Raw genomic sequence first — 17678 nt, forward strand, 5'->3', positions numbered from 1 at the left:
CTGGACAGCAAAGGTTTCCTCCTGGCACACCTCCCATGTAGATCAAATTTGTGCAGCCTCTTTCTAATGGTAGACTCGTGCACTTTGACATCAACAGTGGCAAGAGCTACCTGTAGGTCCCGTGATGACATTCTGGGGTTCTTAGAAACTTCTTTCAGCATCTTGTGGTCTGCTCTCGGGCTGAACTTGCTGGGGCGGCCTGGCCTGAACAAGTTGGCAGTTGTTTGGAATCTTCTCCACTTGTAGATGATCTTCCGGACAGTCGAATGATTGATTTCAAATTGTTTGGAGATCTTTTTAAATCCATTCCCAGACTCGTAGGCATCTATAACCTTCTTTCTGAAGGCCTCAGAGAGCTCTTTTGATCTAGGCATGGTGATGCCGCACACTTCAACAACAAAGAGCAAACCAAACTAAATGTCTGAGGTTTAAAAAAGACAGGTTCCTCCAAGATCCTCTCTAACGATGTTCTAATCATTTGCACCTGAGCTGGTGCACCTGATTCTAATTTTAGGTATTTGAAGTAGTGATAAATGTAGGGGTGTACTTACTTTTTCCACATGCGAAATTTGCATTTATGTTTATTTAAATTATACAATGGACTACAAAATGTAAATATTTCATGATATTTGTTATATTATATCACCTTTATCTATCAATATTGTTGAAATGAAGATCAAATAGCTGTATGTTGAAATATGTTGAAAAAGTCAAAACTTTACATGGGGTGTACTTACTTTTTCACGTGACTGTAAGTCCTCCACTTCTCTGTCGCCCACATGCATCCAAGCGCTTCCTTTCCCCCCGTGGAATATTTTCTGATTCAGTCAGCGTTCGGGATGCAAATGCGATGGTTTTCTCTGTTTTGTCAGCGTGGATTTGCATCAGGACCACTCCAAGACCATAATCAGAGGCATCAGTTGTCACTATGGTGTATAGCTCTGGATTAAAAAGAGCAAGAGCTGGACTACTGACAATCAGTTCTTTAACTGAGTCAAAAGTTTGCTGTGCCTTGACTGACCAGGAGAAGGTGGATGGTCCCCTTAGTAATTATCTCAGAGGTTCCACGACCGATGCATAGTTGGGGATGAATTTTGCATACCATGATGTGAGTCCTAGAAAAGAGCGCAAGCTCTGCACGTCTTTTGGTGGGGGTGCTTGTTACACCACAACAACATGAGCAGGGTCAGGTTTCAGTCCTGCGTGTGACACCACATGTCCTAGAAATGACAACTCCGTCTGTCTGAAGTGGCATTTTGAAAGGTTCAGTTTCAGCCCAGCTGCATCGATACGTTGTAGTACCTCTCTGAGGTTTGTGCTTCGGGAGTCCCTCCAAAAACGATTACATTGTCTAGGTAACACCGAGCTCAGAGCTGGTTTTTTTAAATGGCAGACATCATCCTCTGGAAACAACTGGGTGCTGAAGCGAGCCCGTAAGGGAATGGCTTGTAGCGAAACAGTCCCTCGTGCGTAATGAAGGCAGTGAGGTCCCTGCTGTGCTCATGCAATACAACCTGGTGGTACGCACTTTGCAGATCCATTGTGGAGAAAAGTGTGCTACCTCGCAGCTCGGCAAACATCTCCATATGCGGAAGAGGATATCCGTCAATCACCACCGATTTATTTGGTTCTCTTAAATCCACACACAGACGAATCCCTCCGTTTTTCTTCATTGTCACTACAATTGGTGAAACCCACTCTGAAGATTCAATTGGCTCATTACCTCCAATTTAACGAGCTTTTTCAACTCCTGAGAAACAGCGTCTCTCACAGAAAAAGGCAAGCGGCGCAGCTTTTGCTGGACTGGAGTCACATTGGGTCGTATTTTAACAAGATGAATAAACCCCTTTGCACAGCCCAGGGTGTTCTCCTTGCTGTCACCTGTAACATTTGCAACTGGAGTTCGATTTGCCCTATTTTGAGTGGTAGAGGTGATGCTACCATTCAGCAATTGCATGTCGAGTGCAGCAACCAGGTCTCTGCCCAGAATGGCAGTGCCGCTCCGCACTATGTAGAATTCAGCAGGTGCACAGTGATTCTCGAAAGTCACATCAGCATGCAGGCAACCACGCACAGGAATCGGGTTTCTCAGGTAGCTATCCAGGTGTAGTTTTGGCTTAGTCAGTGACACATTATTGAAACATTGCATGTAGACAGATTCGGAAAGTATGGGTACTGCCGAGCCTGTATCTAATATTAGTTCAATGTCCATGGGCTCTCCCCCGGCAGCAGTAACATGTACAGTGCACATTATCTTATCAGCTTCTTGAGCCCTATTGTCTACATTCAACACATTCACGACAGGTACAATCACTTCGTGAACTTGTTTTGAGCTCCGGCATACTTTAGCAAAATGTCCTCTCTTTTTGCAGCTGTTGCACTGTGCGTCCTTTGCTGGGCATCCATCGTAATTAGCTGTGTGGTTTACAGAACCGCATCTATAACACGTCTTCCCTTGAGCCGGTTGGGATCGCTGATCTGAAATACCTCTCCCAGCGAGTCTAAAGGGTATTCTGCTGCTCTGCGAATCCTGTGTCTGCACAGGGTGTATGTATGGCCTGTATGGCACTAGCAGTCCCTTGGCCTCCGCCATTGCCGACTCAGTCTGTGTAGCGATGGTTATAGCTTTCTGTAATGTCAGTCCCGTTTCTAGCAGTAACCGCTCTCTAATCCGAGTTGAATTTGTTTTCTCGACCAGCTGGTTCTGGATTATTTCGTCTGCCAGCTCTCCAAACTCACATGTGACGACCATCTCCCTTAATGAAGCAATGTATTGTCCGTGGACTCGCCGCTATTTTCCTGACCACGTTGCCGAAATTTATATCGTTCTGCCACGACATTAACTCTTGGGACAAAAAAATTCCTCAAGGCCACAAGTGCAGTCTCATAGCTATTATCAGCTACTGTTAATGTATAGAAGAGTCTCTGACCTTCGGTGCCTAAGCAATGTATCAAAAGTGCGTGCTTTCTCGCATCAGCAAGTGTATTCTCCTGTATTGCCAGTACGTAGTTTTCAAAGACACGAGTCCAGGCCGTAAAAGGAATCGAAGGCTCACCCGGGTTTTGCAGAAAAGATGTCGGTGGATTCAAGTTCAATCCCATCCTCGTCGCCAGTTTGATGTGTCGTAAAGTACTCCAAGAATGAAGAATTCAGTAAGGTCCAACTGTTTTATTCAATCCAACATCGGACGCACGTCCCGCTCCAATCCTCTCCATGCTCCGTCCTCTACCCGGAACTCCTCCTCCTATTGGCCATGCCCCCTCTAGCGTACCTTCTATGCACAACACCACACAAAGCTACACTAGAGTGTCTAAGAAACAAAAACATAAATATCCTTGAGTGGCCCAGTCAGAGTCCCGACCTAAATCCAATCGAAAATCTGTGCCTTGGCTTGAAGATTGCTGTTGATCAACGCTCTCCACGTAACTTGACTGAGCTTGAACAGTTTTGTACAGAAGAATGGGCAAATATTGCCCAATCAAGGTGTGCAAAGTTAGTGGATACCTATCCCAACCGACCAACAGCTGTAATTGCTGTCAAAGGTGCTTCCAAGTATTAACTCAGGGGGGTGGAAACTTATCCAACCGAGATATACTAGTTTTGTATTTTTTATTAATTTTCTGAAATTTGTAGAATTTGTTTTTCACTTGGGAATTGGAAGTTGGTATATATATATATATATACACATATAAATGTCCCAAGATGTGAGATGATAATATAATTAAAAATACTTCATTTCTACATTCTTATTTTGGTTGCAAAGGAGATTGGGTTGAAAACAATTTGCTTCAAAGAAATAATTGTATTTGATTAAAACAACGTTTACAAGATAGATGATTAAAAAACCTGAAGTTGACTACTACTACTGCGTTAACAGACCTAAATATTCCCACCTTGTAGGGTCGGCTGGGAAATGTTTTTGGGCGAAGTTTTTCACGAACAGGATGGTCAGGCCTGACGTTCGACTGTAGGCGGCAGGACTGTTTAATTTGTTCAGGGTGCAGGTGATAACTCGCCTACTCTTCTCGAAAGACAGCGTGGGATCCTTATCGTCCACCAGCTAATGCGAGCAGACGGGACATACAGCTTAATGTCCAAACCGAGGGACAAAACTTTAAGACGCAAAAGCCCGGTCTGCGCAGCACCAGTTTATAGTCTGGTCAGGAATCAAACTCAAGCTAACACAGCACAAACCCAAGTGCACTACCTCTAATCTATCCTGCCAGCCCTCAATCAAAAGCTAAAGTGTAGATTTGATTTATTGGAAGTTATTTTGATTTTTAATGTCCGTAGTATCAATGTATGGATTGATTCTTTGTTATGGTCAGTTGATTTCAGTGACGAGTCCTTCTCTGCATTATGTTATAAAGGGAAACTTCCAATGTGCCTCATTTAATGCTCACTCTGAAGTACATTATAATTGTCTGGCAAAGTCAAATAAATACCGGTTTTTTTTTTTTTTTACCGATTTATGTCGTTATGTGAGATACTATCAATCCTGTTACAAATGTCTACTTGTGCTCTATTTTATTAAAGTGATTCTTTTATATATATATTCCCCCCCCCCCCCCTTTTTTTTTTTTTTTTTTTTTTTTTTTTTTTTTGCTTTTTGCTGCCTCTTGACTGCTTTCATGAATAAACGATCATCCACAAATCGATCAATGTGGTCTCTAGTTTTGAGATTTGTCATGATTTTTGTCTGATTGGTGTGCTGTCCTCTCCAGATGAAGTGATTGTGTGAAAATAATCGATTTTTATTTTCCTCAATGCAAATTGTGTGTGGCAAGTTTGCACCAAACAATAAACCTCAGCCGTTGTTAAATTTGCTTACGGTTCGTGTGTTTGTTTGCTTTGCGATCCAATCAGGGAAGCTTGTACGGTAGCCAAGTAAATCGATAGTCGGTGATTCTGAACTGCATCAAACTGAGAATGAAAAGATATCTGGTTAAAGACACTTCTGATCCTTTTAATAAATCTGCTAAATGAAGAATGCTTATTTTCTCCTTTTTCTAGCTTTATATTGCTGTTGTTGTTGTTGTTGGGGTCGATTTTTGAAATGTGCACCCATTGGTCGGACAGCGGCCGGATCACACCCATATTTTCCGCTCGACTCCACCCACCATGGCACCCAGCCAAAATAATATGGCTTCCATCTTGGTTTTTTGGTGGGGCTAACACATCAGGTATGTAGGTCTCTACTGATTAATTATACACTGCCCAGGTTTGTTTCGTCAGATTTCCGTTGGCTTTGTTTAGGTCGAGTGTTACTCATGATGAGGGACCCCAAAAAAGCTAATCATGTGTTGAATAAAAATTATTAGTAAGGTTTAATCAAGCCCGTTGGCACACACAGCAGGCAGCTCCCTAAAAATTGGCGCTATGTAATTTTAGAACGTTGTGCTGTTCATCTTTGATTCCCAATCGTACTGTTCATCTTCTGAGAGTGCTTTAACAAAAGCAAAAGCTGGCCTCCAAATCCAGCTGCAAACTGGATTCCAAGCTTCAGATAGGCTGCAGATTCCAAGTAATAAAAAAAAAAAATCAGAACTACTCAACCCATAAGGTCTTTGTTCCCTAGGTCACTGGAGTACTGCTCTCCCCTATATTCTAGCATCACATCTGTCTCTCCTGGATTTTAGACTAGAGCTGTCCACATTGTTGTCATTTCCTCTGTTGAGGCAGAAGCGCAATGTCTTGCTCTCGCATCACAGGTATGTCAGTGAGGTCTTTAGCTTGATCATCGACATGACTTAACACGTGGTTAATCTGTCCAATGTTATGCTTTCTGATACCGAAGAGTTCATCCTTGCTCACAGTTTTGGCTTTGTTATTCCGAACGTTAAGAGGAGTGTTTCATTAGTGAACGCTAATGAGAGAGGTGTTTGCCGAGTTCGAACTTCTTTACTCCCAAATGGCACCTCACACACACGCTTCCAAGAAAGAGGGTGACTCGAAAGGCCTTGACTGGCTGACCCTGCAAACGCATACTGTGGAATGCCAAACGATATTTCTGACTTTCAGATATAACATGAATGTCTGGTAGCTGTGCGGGCCGCCTCAGGGCCAACCCAGATATTCATATATGCAAGCCCGACAGTGACTGGGTTCGTTCTGAACAAGAGCGATTCTTGGGTAAAATGCCAGGGACATAGAAAAAGGCCTCTTTATATATGGTATGTGCCATGTGTCAAAGTAGAGAAAAGAAGTGACATTCCATAGATTGTGGAAAATGCCAAACAATACAAAATAAGGGGCATTCAAAAAATCTCATGTGCATGCTGAATGACCCTTGTGTTCTGAGGAGGAACCAAGTAATGCTCTGGAGAAATTCATATAAAGGGGCGCCAATTTGATTCATACAGCTGCATAAAGAAGTAAATGTATTTTATTTGCCAGATGTAGGGCGCCCCTTTATATGAACGTTTCTAGAGCATTACTTGGTTCCTCCTCAGAACACAAGGGTAGTCCAGCATGCACACGAGATTTTTTCAATGCCCCTTATTTTGTATTGTTTGGCATTTTCCACAAGCTATGGAATGTCACTTCTTTTCTATACTTTGCCACATGGCACATACTGTATTGAAAAAGCTTCCAGATCTCACTTAAAGATATGAGGCTTTATTGAAATCGATCTTTGGCATCCTACACAGCAGGCAATAATATCATCAGTTCTACAAAGCGAACAAGAAAAAGAGCAATCGGAGATTGCAAACCCTCGCCAGGATGTATTTTCAGTGGTGTCTAAGGCTTTTGTGTTAAAACAAATACGGCGGCCGAACCACTTGACCGATGACGTCATCATTTTCTTTTTCTAAACTAATTTATTCCTAGATTATGCTCAAGAAATTTCATCTTGATCGGATGAAGTTTTGTACTTGTCGAATTATGACATCATAATGGAGGCACCTATGACATCATCATTAACATATTTATTCCCCATGGAGAGTTCTTTACAATGAGCCATGTCTCAATTTTTTCTATTCAGCACTTTTTGAGATATAGAGGTGCAAAATTTTTCGATTTTTCCAAGATGGCGGCCGAACCACGTGACCAATGACGTCATAATTATCATTTAAAAATTCTACAGGGGGAGTTGCGCTTATGGTGAAAATTTCCTGTCAATCGGACCAACGGTTGCAGAGAAAATCGTATTTATTCTGTGCGGACAAACAAACGAACTCAAATGGAACACCCTCTCCTCTGGCGAGGGTAATAAAGCATTATAAAGCAAAGTCAAGTATTGGTTCACGAGTTATCAAGTGACCACTATATTCATCATGTGTGTGCGTCTGTCTGTGTGTGTGTCTGTCTGTCTGTCCGCAGCATAACTACCGGATGATATCATCCGATCTTGATGAAACTTGGGTGGGAGGTTGATATCATGATCTAGTTGTGTCCTGCCTAGAGTGGGCGTATTGCGCCTCACTTCTTACCAAGTAGATCCAGCGCTCATCTCTGCATAACTCATTCAGTAGACAAGATACTGACCCCCTCGCTCATCGGGCGCTTGCCCATAAATAGGCATCCAATATGCCCCACGCCTACGAAGGCTCTTCTTCTTCATTAACACCACACATACCATATATAAAGAGGCCTTTTCTATGCCGCTGACATTTTACCCAACAATGTCCCTTCTTTTATATAGTTTGCCACATGGTACATCCCGTATAAAGGAGCCGTTTCTATGCCCCTGGCATTTTTCAAAAGATAAATTTTATATATGAACAAACACAATCCACAGCTTGGGAGTCTGAGGCTTTATCTATTAGGCCACTGAGCCACAAACTCCAAACACGCTTGTTGAAGTGTAATGAATTCCCTCATGCCATGTATGAGAAAACCTATCCACATGGCTCTGAGCGCCCTTGTATGTACTGCATGGTTTACCAAAAACACAAAGGGATGTTCCATGATGTCGGATCGTGATAGGTTCAACGCATCATGAGTTGGTGAAGTGGGTTGCGTACATTACAACAACGAGTTATTAGTGAATTCTCCAACGATGTTGTCAAAGGCTCATTCACCTTTGCTAAAACAACGTCAATTAGAACAAGATATGACACGTAGTCCGACCTCAGCTCAATATCTTAAGCATTTTTTTTTTTTTTTTTTTGTATACAGGATCGAGGCTCGCGAAAGAGCTAACATTTATCACACACAAAAAAAATCAAACAGACACACAAAACGTATAATAAGGGTATAGGTAGACAAGATGGGGAGAGAAGGGGAAGCACACAAACACAACATTTGAGAGCAGGAACATCGGGAGATCTGTGGGAGGGCTTGGGGGGAGGAGGCGTGGGAAGTGGGGGAGGGGTGGGAGAAGTATTAAACACAAGGACACTGCAAGGACTTCCAGGAAAGAAGTCGGTATTTCAAAAACGTGAATCTGGGGTGAAATTAGCGGGGGTAGAAAAGATCAAGGTTTTGGATGGGGGAAGATAAGAGATGGTGGTGAACAGCTGTTTTAAAGACCTGGAGGGAGGAGTGGGATTGAAGAGAGTGAGGGAGTTTGTTCCAGAGGCGGGAGAAAAGAGGAATGAAGGAGTGAAGGTGAATAGAGAGTCTTGATTTTGCCAGTTTAACCATAAGAGAATTGCAGGCAGATCTTGTGCGACCTGTAGGAATATTTGGGGGACAGAGCACAGAGAGAGCTGGGGGAGCAAGGCCGGAGAGGAGTCGGTAGAAGACAGAAAGCCCACCAAACTGCCTGTGGGGAGTAAGTGAAAGGCCCTCGGAGTTAACTTCATCGCAGGAGATTGCAATGATTCTGAAAGCTTTGGTTTCCACAGTGTGAAACCGAGCTAGGTGTGAGGCAGGAGCACCAGCCCAGAGGGGAGAGCAGTATTCCATTGAGCTGCGGATGAAAGCCTTGTATGTGGTGAGGAGCTCAGGTGTGCCAAGGAAGGACTTCGCACGACGGAGGATGCCCAGTCGGCAACTGGCTTTGGAGGCCAGATTGGAAATGTGGTTTTCCCAGGAAAAATCATGGCAGATAGTGAGACCCAAAAGCTTGAGTGACAGAATTTCTTGGAGAGGATTGTTCAGAAAGTGGATGGGAGGGTTGTCCAGTCGGGCTTTTCGGAGAGACATCGTAAGAGTGTGAGATTTGTCAGGATTGAAAGACATGTTCCACTTGTTTGCCCAGTCTGTGATTTTGTCCAGGTCTGCAGAGACTGAGGAGGCTGCAGACTGCCGATCTGAGGGATGAGGAATGGAGCGGCATAGAGTGGAGTCTCCAGCAAAGACATACAGAGGATTTTCAAGAGAGTCAGAGAGATCATTGATGAAGACCAGAAAAAGCACAGGGACCAGAACACTACCTTGGGGAACTCCAGCCTGAACAGGAAGGGGAGATGAGAGAAACCCATTCAGGGCCACACGTTGACTACGACTAGAGAGGAAGTCCACAAGCCAAGCGTGGAGATTTCCATGGATACCATAGGAGGAGAGTTTGGTGAGCAGAGCAGGGTGCCAGACCGTATCGAAGGCACGTGATATGTCAAGGGAGACAGCTCTAATTTCCTTTTTGGCATTGAGGACCTCCATCCATTGTTGAGACAGCAGAAGCAGCATGTCCAGAGAAGAGAGACCTGGTCTGAAACCAAATTGATGATCAGAGATCAAGCCAATTGAGAAGAGGAAAGATTTGATATCCGAAGCAATGATGGATTCCATGACTTTGCTGATAATTGGGAGAAGGCTGATTGGTCTGTAGTTGCAAGGATCTGTTTTTGCACCTTTTTGTACAAAGCAGTGATCCAGTGATGGATGGTCCAGTGATGTTGGCTGATGTCCAAAGTGATGGCAGATAAACTTGAGCAAAAGAGACGGTGAAGAGAACAGAGAGAGGGAGTGAGAGCGGCGGAGCAAGATTTTAGGACCCGTGGGTTGATGCCGTCAGGTCCAGTTGCAGAATCAGAGTCGAGGGTTGATAGAAACCTTTCCACCTTGTCAGGAGGAAAGGACACAGAGTCCAGGAACAGCTGGGTACGACTGGGTAAGGTGGGTACAGAGATGGATGGGTTTGGGACACAAGATTTAGAGGCAAACACAGAGTTGAGGCATTCAGCTTTTTCACGTGCGGAGTCAGCTGTTTAGCCGTTTGAGGTAAGTGAGGGGATGGAGGAGGAACAAACACCAGAAACGGGTTTAACCAGATGCCACCAGGATTTGGAAGAGGGAGACAGGTTTGAGAGTTCGGTCTTGAGAGTGGAGAGATATTGTTTCCTGGCTCTCCTGAGGGTGGACACACACTTGTTTCGGGCGTTGTGAAAGGAAATGAGATTTCCTTCCGTTGGATTTGCTTTCCAGGAGGCGAAGGCAAGTTGTTTCAGGGCAACTGCCTCACAACAAGATTCCGTGTACAATGGACGGGAGGAAGGGTATGACAACTGAAGGCGAGATGGGATAAATCTGTGCATGAGACAGAGAGCAATTTACTTTGGAAGAATTCCCAGGATGAGATTATGTCAGAGGCGGTAAAGATGGGAGACCAGTCCCGATGATTGATGGCTGCTTGAAGACTGTGCCAGTTGGCCTGAGTAAAATGCCAGACTCGTCGATGCTGAGGAGGCTCTCTGAGAATGGTCAGATAGATGTCCACTTTAACAAGCACATCATCAGATGAGCCGATTGGAGCAGAAGAAGAGCAGCAAACATTTGCAGGGAAGTTAGTCACAACCAAGTCTAGAAGAGAAGATGCTCCGTTGCCTGAGATCCGGGTCAGGAAATTGACAGATTGTGTCAGTCCCAGTGAGTCGCAGAAGTCCTTTGCTGAGGAGCCATGGCTGGTGAGAGCAGTACCCACACCCAGCCAACTGGCATGATGACAATTGAAGTCGCCACATATGAGGAAGAGAGTTGGGATGAGTAGACAGAAGTTGGTCCATATTATCAGACAGCGAGATGTCGATGGAGTCATCACTGTTTGGTGGACAGGACAACACACATATGAACAAAAGGTGGGAGCGAAGGGGAAGCCGTAGCCAAAGGCACTCCTGGGGGTGAGGTGGAGAGAGGGCAGTGCAGGGCGAGTGAGGAAGAGAGTTTTTGATAAAGATAGCAACCCCACCTCCAGGACGGGAGAGATATTAGTAGAGTAACCCGGGAGTAACCCGGGAGAGATATTAAGGAATCAGAGACATCATGAAGGAGGAAAGTTTCTGTTAAGCAGATCAAGTCTGGTTTGTCAGAAGCAACCTGTATGGAGAGATCAGTCAAGTTTGAGCGAAGGCCCCGGATGTTTGAGGTCCATACCGTTAATGAAGAGGAAGGGGGAGCATCAGATCCAGAACAGGGGGGGAGGGGTAGGGTAAGATGTGGAAGAGGAAGAAGAGGCAGGGAGAGCTGTTGAAAGTGTTTCAGCGATTTCACAATAGCTCGGAGAAAGGGAAGGATATGGCGGACAAAAGGTTTGATGGTGATTGGGTGAGGCACAGTGAGGTGTTAATTGAAGGGGGGGGGGGGGGGCAGAGCGAGGCAGAAGGTTGGGGGAGATGGAGGTGAGAGTTGGAAGGGGGAAGAAGCGTGGAGGACGCTTTGAGGAGGAGGGATGAGAGGGGGGAAATGGAGAAAAAATTAGGGTGGGGTGATTTGAAGGGGAGGGGGAGGGGGGAGTTTATGAGGGTAGGGGTTAGGGGAGTTTAGGAGGGAAGGGGCAAGGGTGGGGATTTGAAAGGGATTGGAGATGGGGGAGATTTGGAGGGGAGGGGCAAGGGGGGAGATTTGAAAGGGAGGGGAAAGGGGGGAGATTTGAAAGGGATGGGTGATGGGGAAGATTTGGAGGGGAGGGGCAAGGTGGGAGATTTGAAAGGGATGGGTGATGGTGAAGATTTGGAGGGGAGGGGCAAGGTGGGAGATTTGAAAGGGATGGGTGATGGGGAAGATTTGTGGGGGAGGGGCAAGGGGGGAGATTTGAAAGGGATGGGTGATGGGGAAGATTTGGAGGGGAGGGGCAAGGTGGGAGATTTGAAAGGGATGGGTGATGGGGGAGATTTGGAGGGGAAGGGTGAGATTGGAATTTAGAAAGTGTACGATTAATGGGAAACGAACATTTATTGCAAAATGAGTTTCTTGTGACCTTTGAGTCAAAGATATGTTTAAGGATGCTGGAGGGAGGTATGGAGTGCAGGAGAGTTTAGGGAATGTAGAAAAGAGGAACTGTAAGAGATGGAATTTTTTTTGGAATGAATAGATTTGGTGAGCAAGTCGAAAGCATCTTTTTATAGAAGAAGAAGAAGAAAAAGGTATTATAATATACGACAGATTACAATACTTCAGGGGAAAGTTTAAACATTTTTAAATTGAACAGTGAAAACGATCTGGGGAAATGGGGGTGAAACACGTGGTCGAAGAACGAACGAACGAATAAGAACAACGAATAAACGAATAAGAACAAAGAAGGAAATGTTTTTTTTTTTTTGGTACGATGTTAAACAAGGAAGTATGGGGTGAAAAGACTGGGAAAAACTGAGAACGAAAGTAAATGGACCACAATCGACCGCTGAGAGAAAAAAAAGCCTCAAGGTAGGAAACAAAGTACGAGGCTGCAAAAAACCGGGGCACGAAATAACCCACGATTTTTTATGCAGGTATGAAAGATTAACACCAAGAATCTTCTTCGGGACACACTATAGGGACACACACCGAAAGAAAAATACAGTTTCGACAAAAATACAATTGTGAACAATTACTTAACTTCGAAAGCGTGAGACCGTGGACAGCTATCTGCATTGTACTGGTCTGCACAGACAGGGTTGGCAACCAAGTGCCGTGCAATGGCAGAAGAAGAACAAGAAATGGCTGACGGTCCTTGAACATCCCTACATGTTCGCACTGGTTGTGTCCTCACTCCCAAGTTCTTTCCTCGAATAACCAGGGGGACATGCTGTTTGATACGATTATATAAAAATATACATATACATATACAGTACAGGTATATTTTGTAAAAATATTTTTAAAATAATGTAAAAATATAAAATATATACAGGCATACCTCGTTTAACGCTTAGGATGTGTTCCTAGAAGTGTGAGTGCTAACCGAATCAGCTTTATGCGGGGCCATTATAACATGACAGATATGGAGATGAGTTTCCCGACAGCGTCATTTCTTTATCAATAAAAATAATAATTTGTTAATACCTACGTAAAATAACATCAGTAAGTCATACGTATACTGTATTAACACTCACTAGTGAATTTTGTCAGAGCTTGGATTATGTTTACGACGAGGTGGGAAGAACTACTGTTGGGAAGATGGGCCAGGTCGTGGCTCATGCTCCTGCAAAACTGTAGATCCCTTCTTGAAGTCGGCATCCAGTGTTGACTGTCTTGTCCAGAGCTTCTACTCCCAGAGCATTTCTCTGTAGCTGGAAACTGCATCGAGCAAATTTCTGCTGACTTTTGTGCAGCGGTTCCAATCTCGGTCATTTTCAGAGAAGACGTAAATTACCTCGTTCTGCTTCGTGAGGCCCTCATTCAAAACGTCTATGGTGACGTTTCGCTGAGGTTGAGCCTCATCTGCACCAGCGTCCTCGGCCTCTCCTGTAGCAGGCTGTTCTTCCATCTCCAGCAGTTCCTCATTTGTTAGGCTATTCCCATGTAAATGCAGTAGCTCATCCACATCATCAACGTCGACTTTGTCCAGTCCAACTAGGTTTGCTGCCCCGACGATGTCGCTGGTGATGGATTGCACCAACAGCTCGAATCCCATGAAGTTCTTGCATGCCTGTGGCTGTACCTTCTGCCACACAGCATTCATGCAGGTGTTGGTGACTTTCTCCCAGGCAGTGCCGATGTTTCCATTGGCCTTCATAATGTTGAACGACCTCCAGAAGTCCCTACTTGACTCCTCATTGGGACCATCTGTTGCCTCAACCAGGTGCCTGAAGGTCCGTCTCAAGTCGTATGCCTTAAAATTAGTTATAACCCCGGCCCATCGGTTGCAAAAGGGAAGTCGTGTTGGGAGGAAGGAACACCACCTCGACAGGTAGTGAAGTCCAGAGGCCTTCAAGATTGTCTGGGTGGCCTGGAGGATTGTCCATGAGCAACACTGCTTTAGATTCAAGATTGTTTGCCTCGCAGTAACGCTTCACAGCAGGGCAAAAACTTGAAACATACCACTGTTGAAAAGTGGCCATTGTCACCCAAGCCTTCTTGTTGGACTTCCAGATGACAGGCAACTTTTTCTTTGAAAACCCATTCATCACTCGTGGATTTCTGAATGGTACACAAGCATAGGTTTCACCTTAAAATCTCCCGAAGCATGACTACCAAACAGCAACGTAAGGCGATCCTTGGAGGCCTTGAATCCTGACGCATGCGACCCTTCACGGGAAATGAATGTGCAAGACAACATGCGCTTCCAAAACAGCTGTCTCGTCCACATTGAAAACGAGCTGAAGAGGGTAGTTTCCATGCTCAATGATCACTTTGAGCTTGTCGGGAAATTCAATGGCTGCCTGGTGATCAGCGCTTGCAGATTCACCACAGATGTGGATGCTATGGAGGTTACTGCGCTGTTTAAATCCATCAAACCAACCTCTGCTGGCTGTAAATGTTACCGACGTATCTTCTTCTTCTTGAATGTGATTGAGGATGCTTCTTGCCTTTTGCATTATTATCAACTCCTTTGGGGCATGTTTAGTTGTGTTTGGTCATCCACCCATATATTTAAGTCTATTTTCCATTTTTTCAAGCAAATGGCTCCTTGTACGAGTCACCTTCGTTGATGGTAACTTTGAGGTCGTCGTTGCAGAAGCTTTTATCTTGTCTGCACTTTTTATGATCTGATCGTCGATGGAGCCAAGTTCAAAGCGGCGCCGACATCAACCGGACGCTCACCAGCTTCCAAACGCCATATCACTTGCAGTTTCACATCCATGCCAATGCTTTTCCGAGACATCTTAGATGCACCACCCTCTCTGGAAGGTGCAGGCTGTTTTCCAGACATTATGGGTGAAAAAATGGGGAATGTTTGCGAGGGAGCAAGAACGTTTACACACGCGGTGGAGGCAGAGCGTGAACCAATACGTGATTGGCTGCGAGTGGCTCAGAACTCAGAGCGTATGTGAAGCGCTCTCATTGGCTGATTGAATGTTTACTGTAATGGCGGCCGCTCTTGAGAAGTTTTAAGTGATGTTTGGAATGCATTTTTGTCATTTTCTTTATTTCAATAGAAAATTGAATTTTTTTTTTTTTTTTTGTATACTGAATCGAGGCTCGTGAAAGAGCTAACATTTACTTCACAAACAAATCGACCAGACAAACAAAATACACAAAAAGAGGGAGCGGAAGACAAGATGGGGAGAAAAGGGGAAGCACACAAACACAACATCCGAAAGCAGGGAGATGTGTGGAAGGGAGAGGGCCCGGGGGGAGGAGGCATGGGAAGGGGGGGGGGGGAGGGAGAAGTATAAAGCACAAGGACTTCCAGGACAGAAGTTGGTATTTCAAAAAGGGGAATTGGGGTGAAATTAGCAGGGGTAGAAAAGATCAAGGTTTTGGATGGGGGAAGATAAGAGATGGTAGTGAACAGCTGTTTTAAAGACTTGGAGGGTGGAGTGGGATTGAAGAGAGTGAGGGAGTTTGTTCCAGAGGCGGGAGAAAAGAGGAATGAAGGAGTGAAGGTGAGCAGAGAGTCTTGATTTTGGCAGTTTAACCAAAAGAGGGTTGCAGGCAGATCTTGTGCGACCTGTAGGAATATTTGCGGGACAGAGCCCAGAGAGAGCTGGGGGGGCAAGGCCAGAGAGGAGTCGGTAGAAGACGGAAAGACCACCAACCTGCCTGCAGTGAGTGAGTGAGAGGCCCTTGGAGTTAGCTTCATCGTGGGAGATTCCAATGATTCTGAATGCTTTGGTTTCAACAGCGCGAAGGCGAGCTAGGTGTGAGGCAGGAGCACCAGCCCAGAGGGGAGAGCAGTATTCCATTGAGCTGCGGATGAAAGCCTTGTATGTGGTGAGGAGCTCAGGTGTGCCAAGGAAGGACTTCGCACGACGGAGGATGCCCAGTCGGCGACTGGCTTTGGAGGCCAGATTTGAAATGTGGTTTTTCCAGGAAAGATCATGGCAGATAGTGAGACCCAAAAGCTTGAGTGACAGAACTTCTTGGAGAGGATTATTCAGAAAGTGGATGGGAGGGTTGTCCAGTCGGTCTTTTCGGAGAGACATCGTAAGAGTGTGAGATTTGTCAGGATTGAAAGACATGTTCCACTTGTTTGCCCAGTCTGTGATTTTGTCAAGGTCTGCAGAGAGTGAGGAGGCTGCAGACTGCCGATCTGAGGGATGAAGAATGGAGCGACAGAGAGTAGAGTCGTCAGCAAAGAGATAGAGAGGATTTTCAAGAGAGTCAGAGAGATCATTGATGAAGACCAGAAAAAGCACAGGGCCCAGAACACTGCCTTGGGGAACTCCAGCCTGAACAGGAAGAGGAGATGAGAGAAACCCATTCAGGGCCACACGTTGACTACGACTAGAGAGGACGTCCGCCAGCCATGCGTGGAGATTTCCATGGATACCAACAGAGGAGAGTTTGGTGAGCAGAGCGGGGTGCCAGACCGTATCGAAGGCAAGTGATATGTCAAGGGAGACAGCGCTAATTTCCTGTTTGGCATTGAGGACCTCCATCCATTGCTGAGAAAGCAGTAGCAGCATGTCCAGAGTAGAGTGACCAGGTCTGAAACCAAATTGATGATCAGAGATCAAGCCATTGGAGAAGAGGAAAGATTTCATTTCTGAAGCAATGATGGATTCCATGACTTTACTGATAATTGAGAGAAGGCTGATTGGTCTGTAGTTGCTGGGATCTGTTTTTGCACCTTTTTTGTGCAAAGCAGTGATGTTGGCAGATTTCCAAGCAGATGGCAGATGACCTTGAGCAAAAGAGAGTGTGAAGAGAACAGAGAGAGGGAGTGAAAGAGCGGAAGAACAAGATTTTAGGACCCGTGGGCTGATGCCGTCAGGTCCAGTTGCAGAATCAGGGTCGAGGGTTGACAGAAACCTTTCCACCTTGTCAGGAGGAAAGGACACAGAGTCCAGGAGCAGCTGGGTACGACTGGGTACGGTGGGTACAGAGAGGGATGGGTTTGGGACACAAGATTTAGAGGCAAACACAGAGTTGAGGCATTCAGCTTTTTCACGCGCGGAGTCAGCCGTGTGGCCGTTTGAGGTGAGGGAGGGGATGGAGGGGGAACAAACACCAGAAACAGATTTGACCAGATGCCACCAGGATTTGGAAGAGGGAGACAGATAAGAGAGTTCTGTCCTGAGAACGGAGAGATATTGTTTCCTGGCTCTCCTGAGGGTGGACACACACTTGTTTCGGGCTTTGTGAAAGGAAATGAGATTTCCTTCCGTTGGATTTGCTTTCCAGGAGACGAAAGCTGTTTTTTCGGCTGTCAGATTCTTTCTGGGATGTCATGTTGTTAATAATTGTCTTGCGGATTATTAATTTTCTTACTTTTATTTATTTTTGTTTTTGTTTTGCAGGTTATTGCTGAGAGCTTGGAAAGTTACTGAATTTGCACCAAATTGAACCATGAATTACCTTTCAATGAATCAACGCATTGCGGCCGTGAAACATTACTACAAATGTAATGAACAACCAACGATGGCGGCACGCCGTTTGGCACAGGAATTCGATATTAACCCACCCCAGGGAAGAAACATACGATTGATTG

General features: G+C 45.2%; 1 protein-coding gene across 4 annotated transcripts in view; it reads left to right on the plus strand.

Annotated features, from left to right (window-relative positions):
* The window catches only part of LOC137422018 (proprotein convertase subtilisin/kexin type 6-like), a 288832-nt gene that overhangs the window by 206357 nt on the left and 64797 nt on the right, over positions 1 to 17678 (plus strand). The window contains exon 21 of one of the 4 annotated variants that reach the window (XM_078772998.1): positions 3902 to 4119. The exons of the other annotated variants lie outside the window; for them this stretch is intronic. Coding sequence (XP_078629124.1) covers positions 3902 to 3972 — 71 coding nt within the window. The 3' untranslated portion in view covers positions 3973 to 4119. Of the gene's footprint in view, positions 1 to 3901; positions 4120 to 17678 lie in introns of those variants that run through there. 4 annotated transcript variants of the gene reach the window in all.

The sequence above is a fragment of the Myxine glutinosa genome, chromosome 2 (assembly GCF_964187855.1).
Source record: "Myxine glutinosa chromosome 2, kmMyxGlut1.1, whole genome shotgun sequence".
Classification (NCBI taxonomy): domain Eukaryota; kingdom Metazoa; phylum Chordata; class Myxini; order Myxiniformes; family Myxinidae; genus Myxine; species Myxine glutinosa.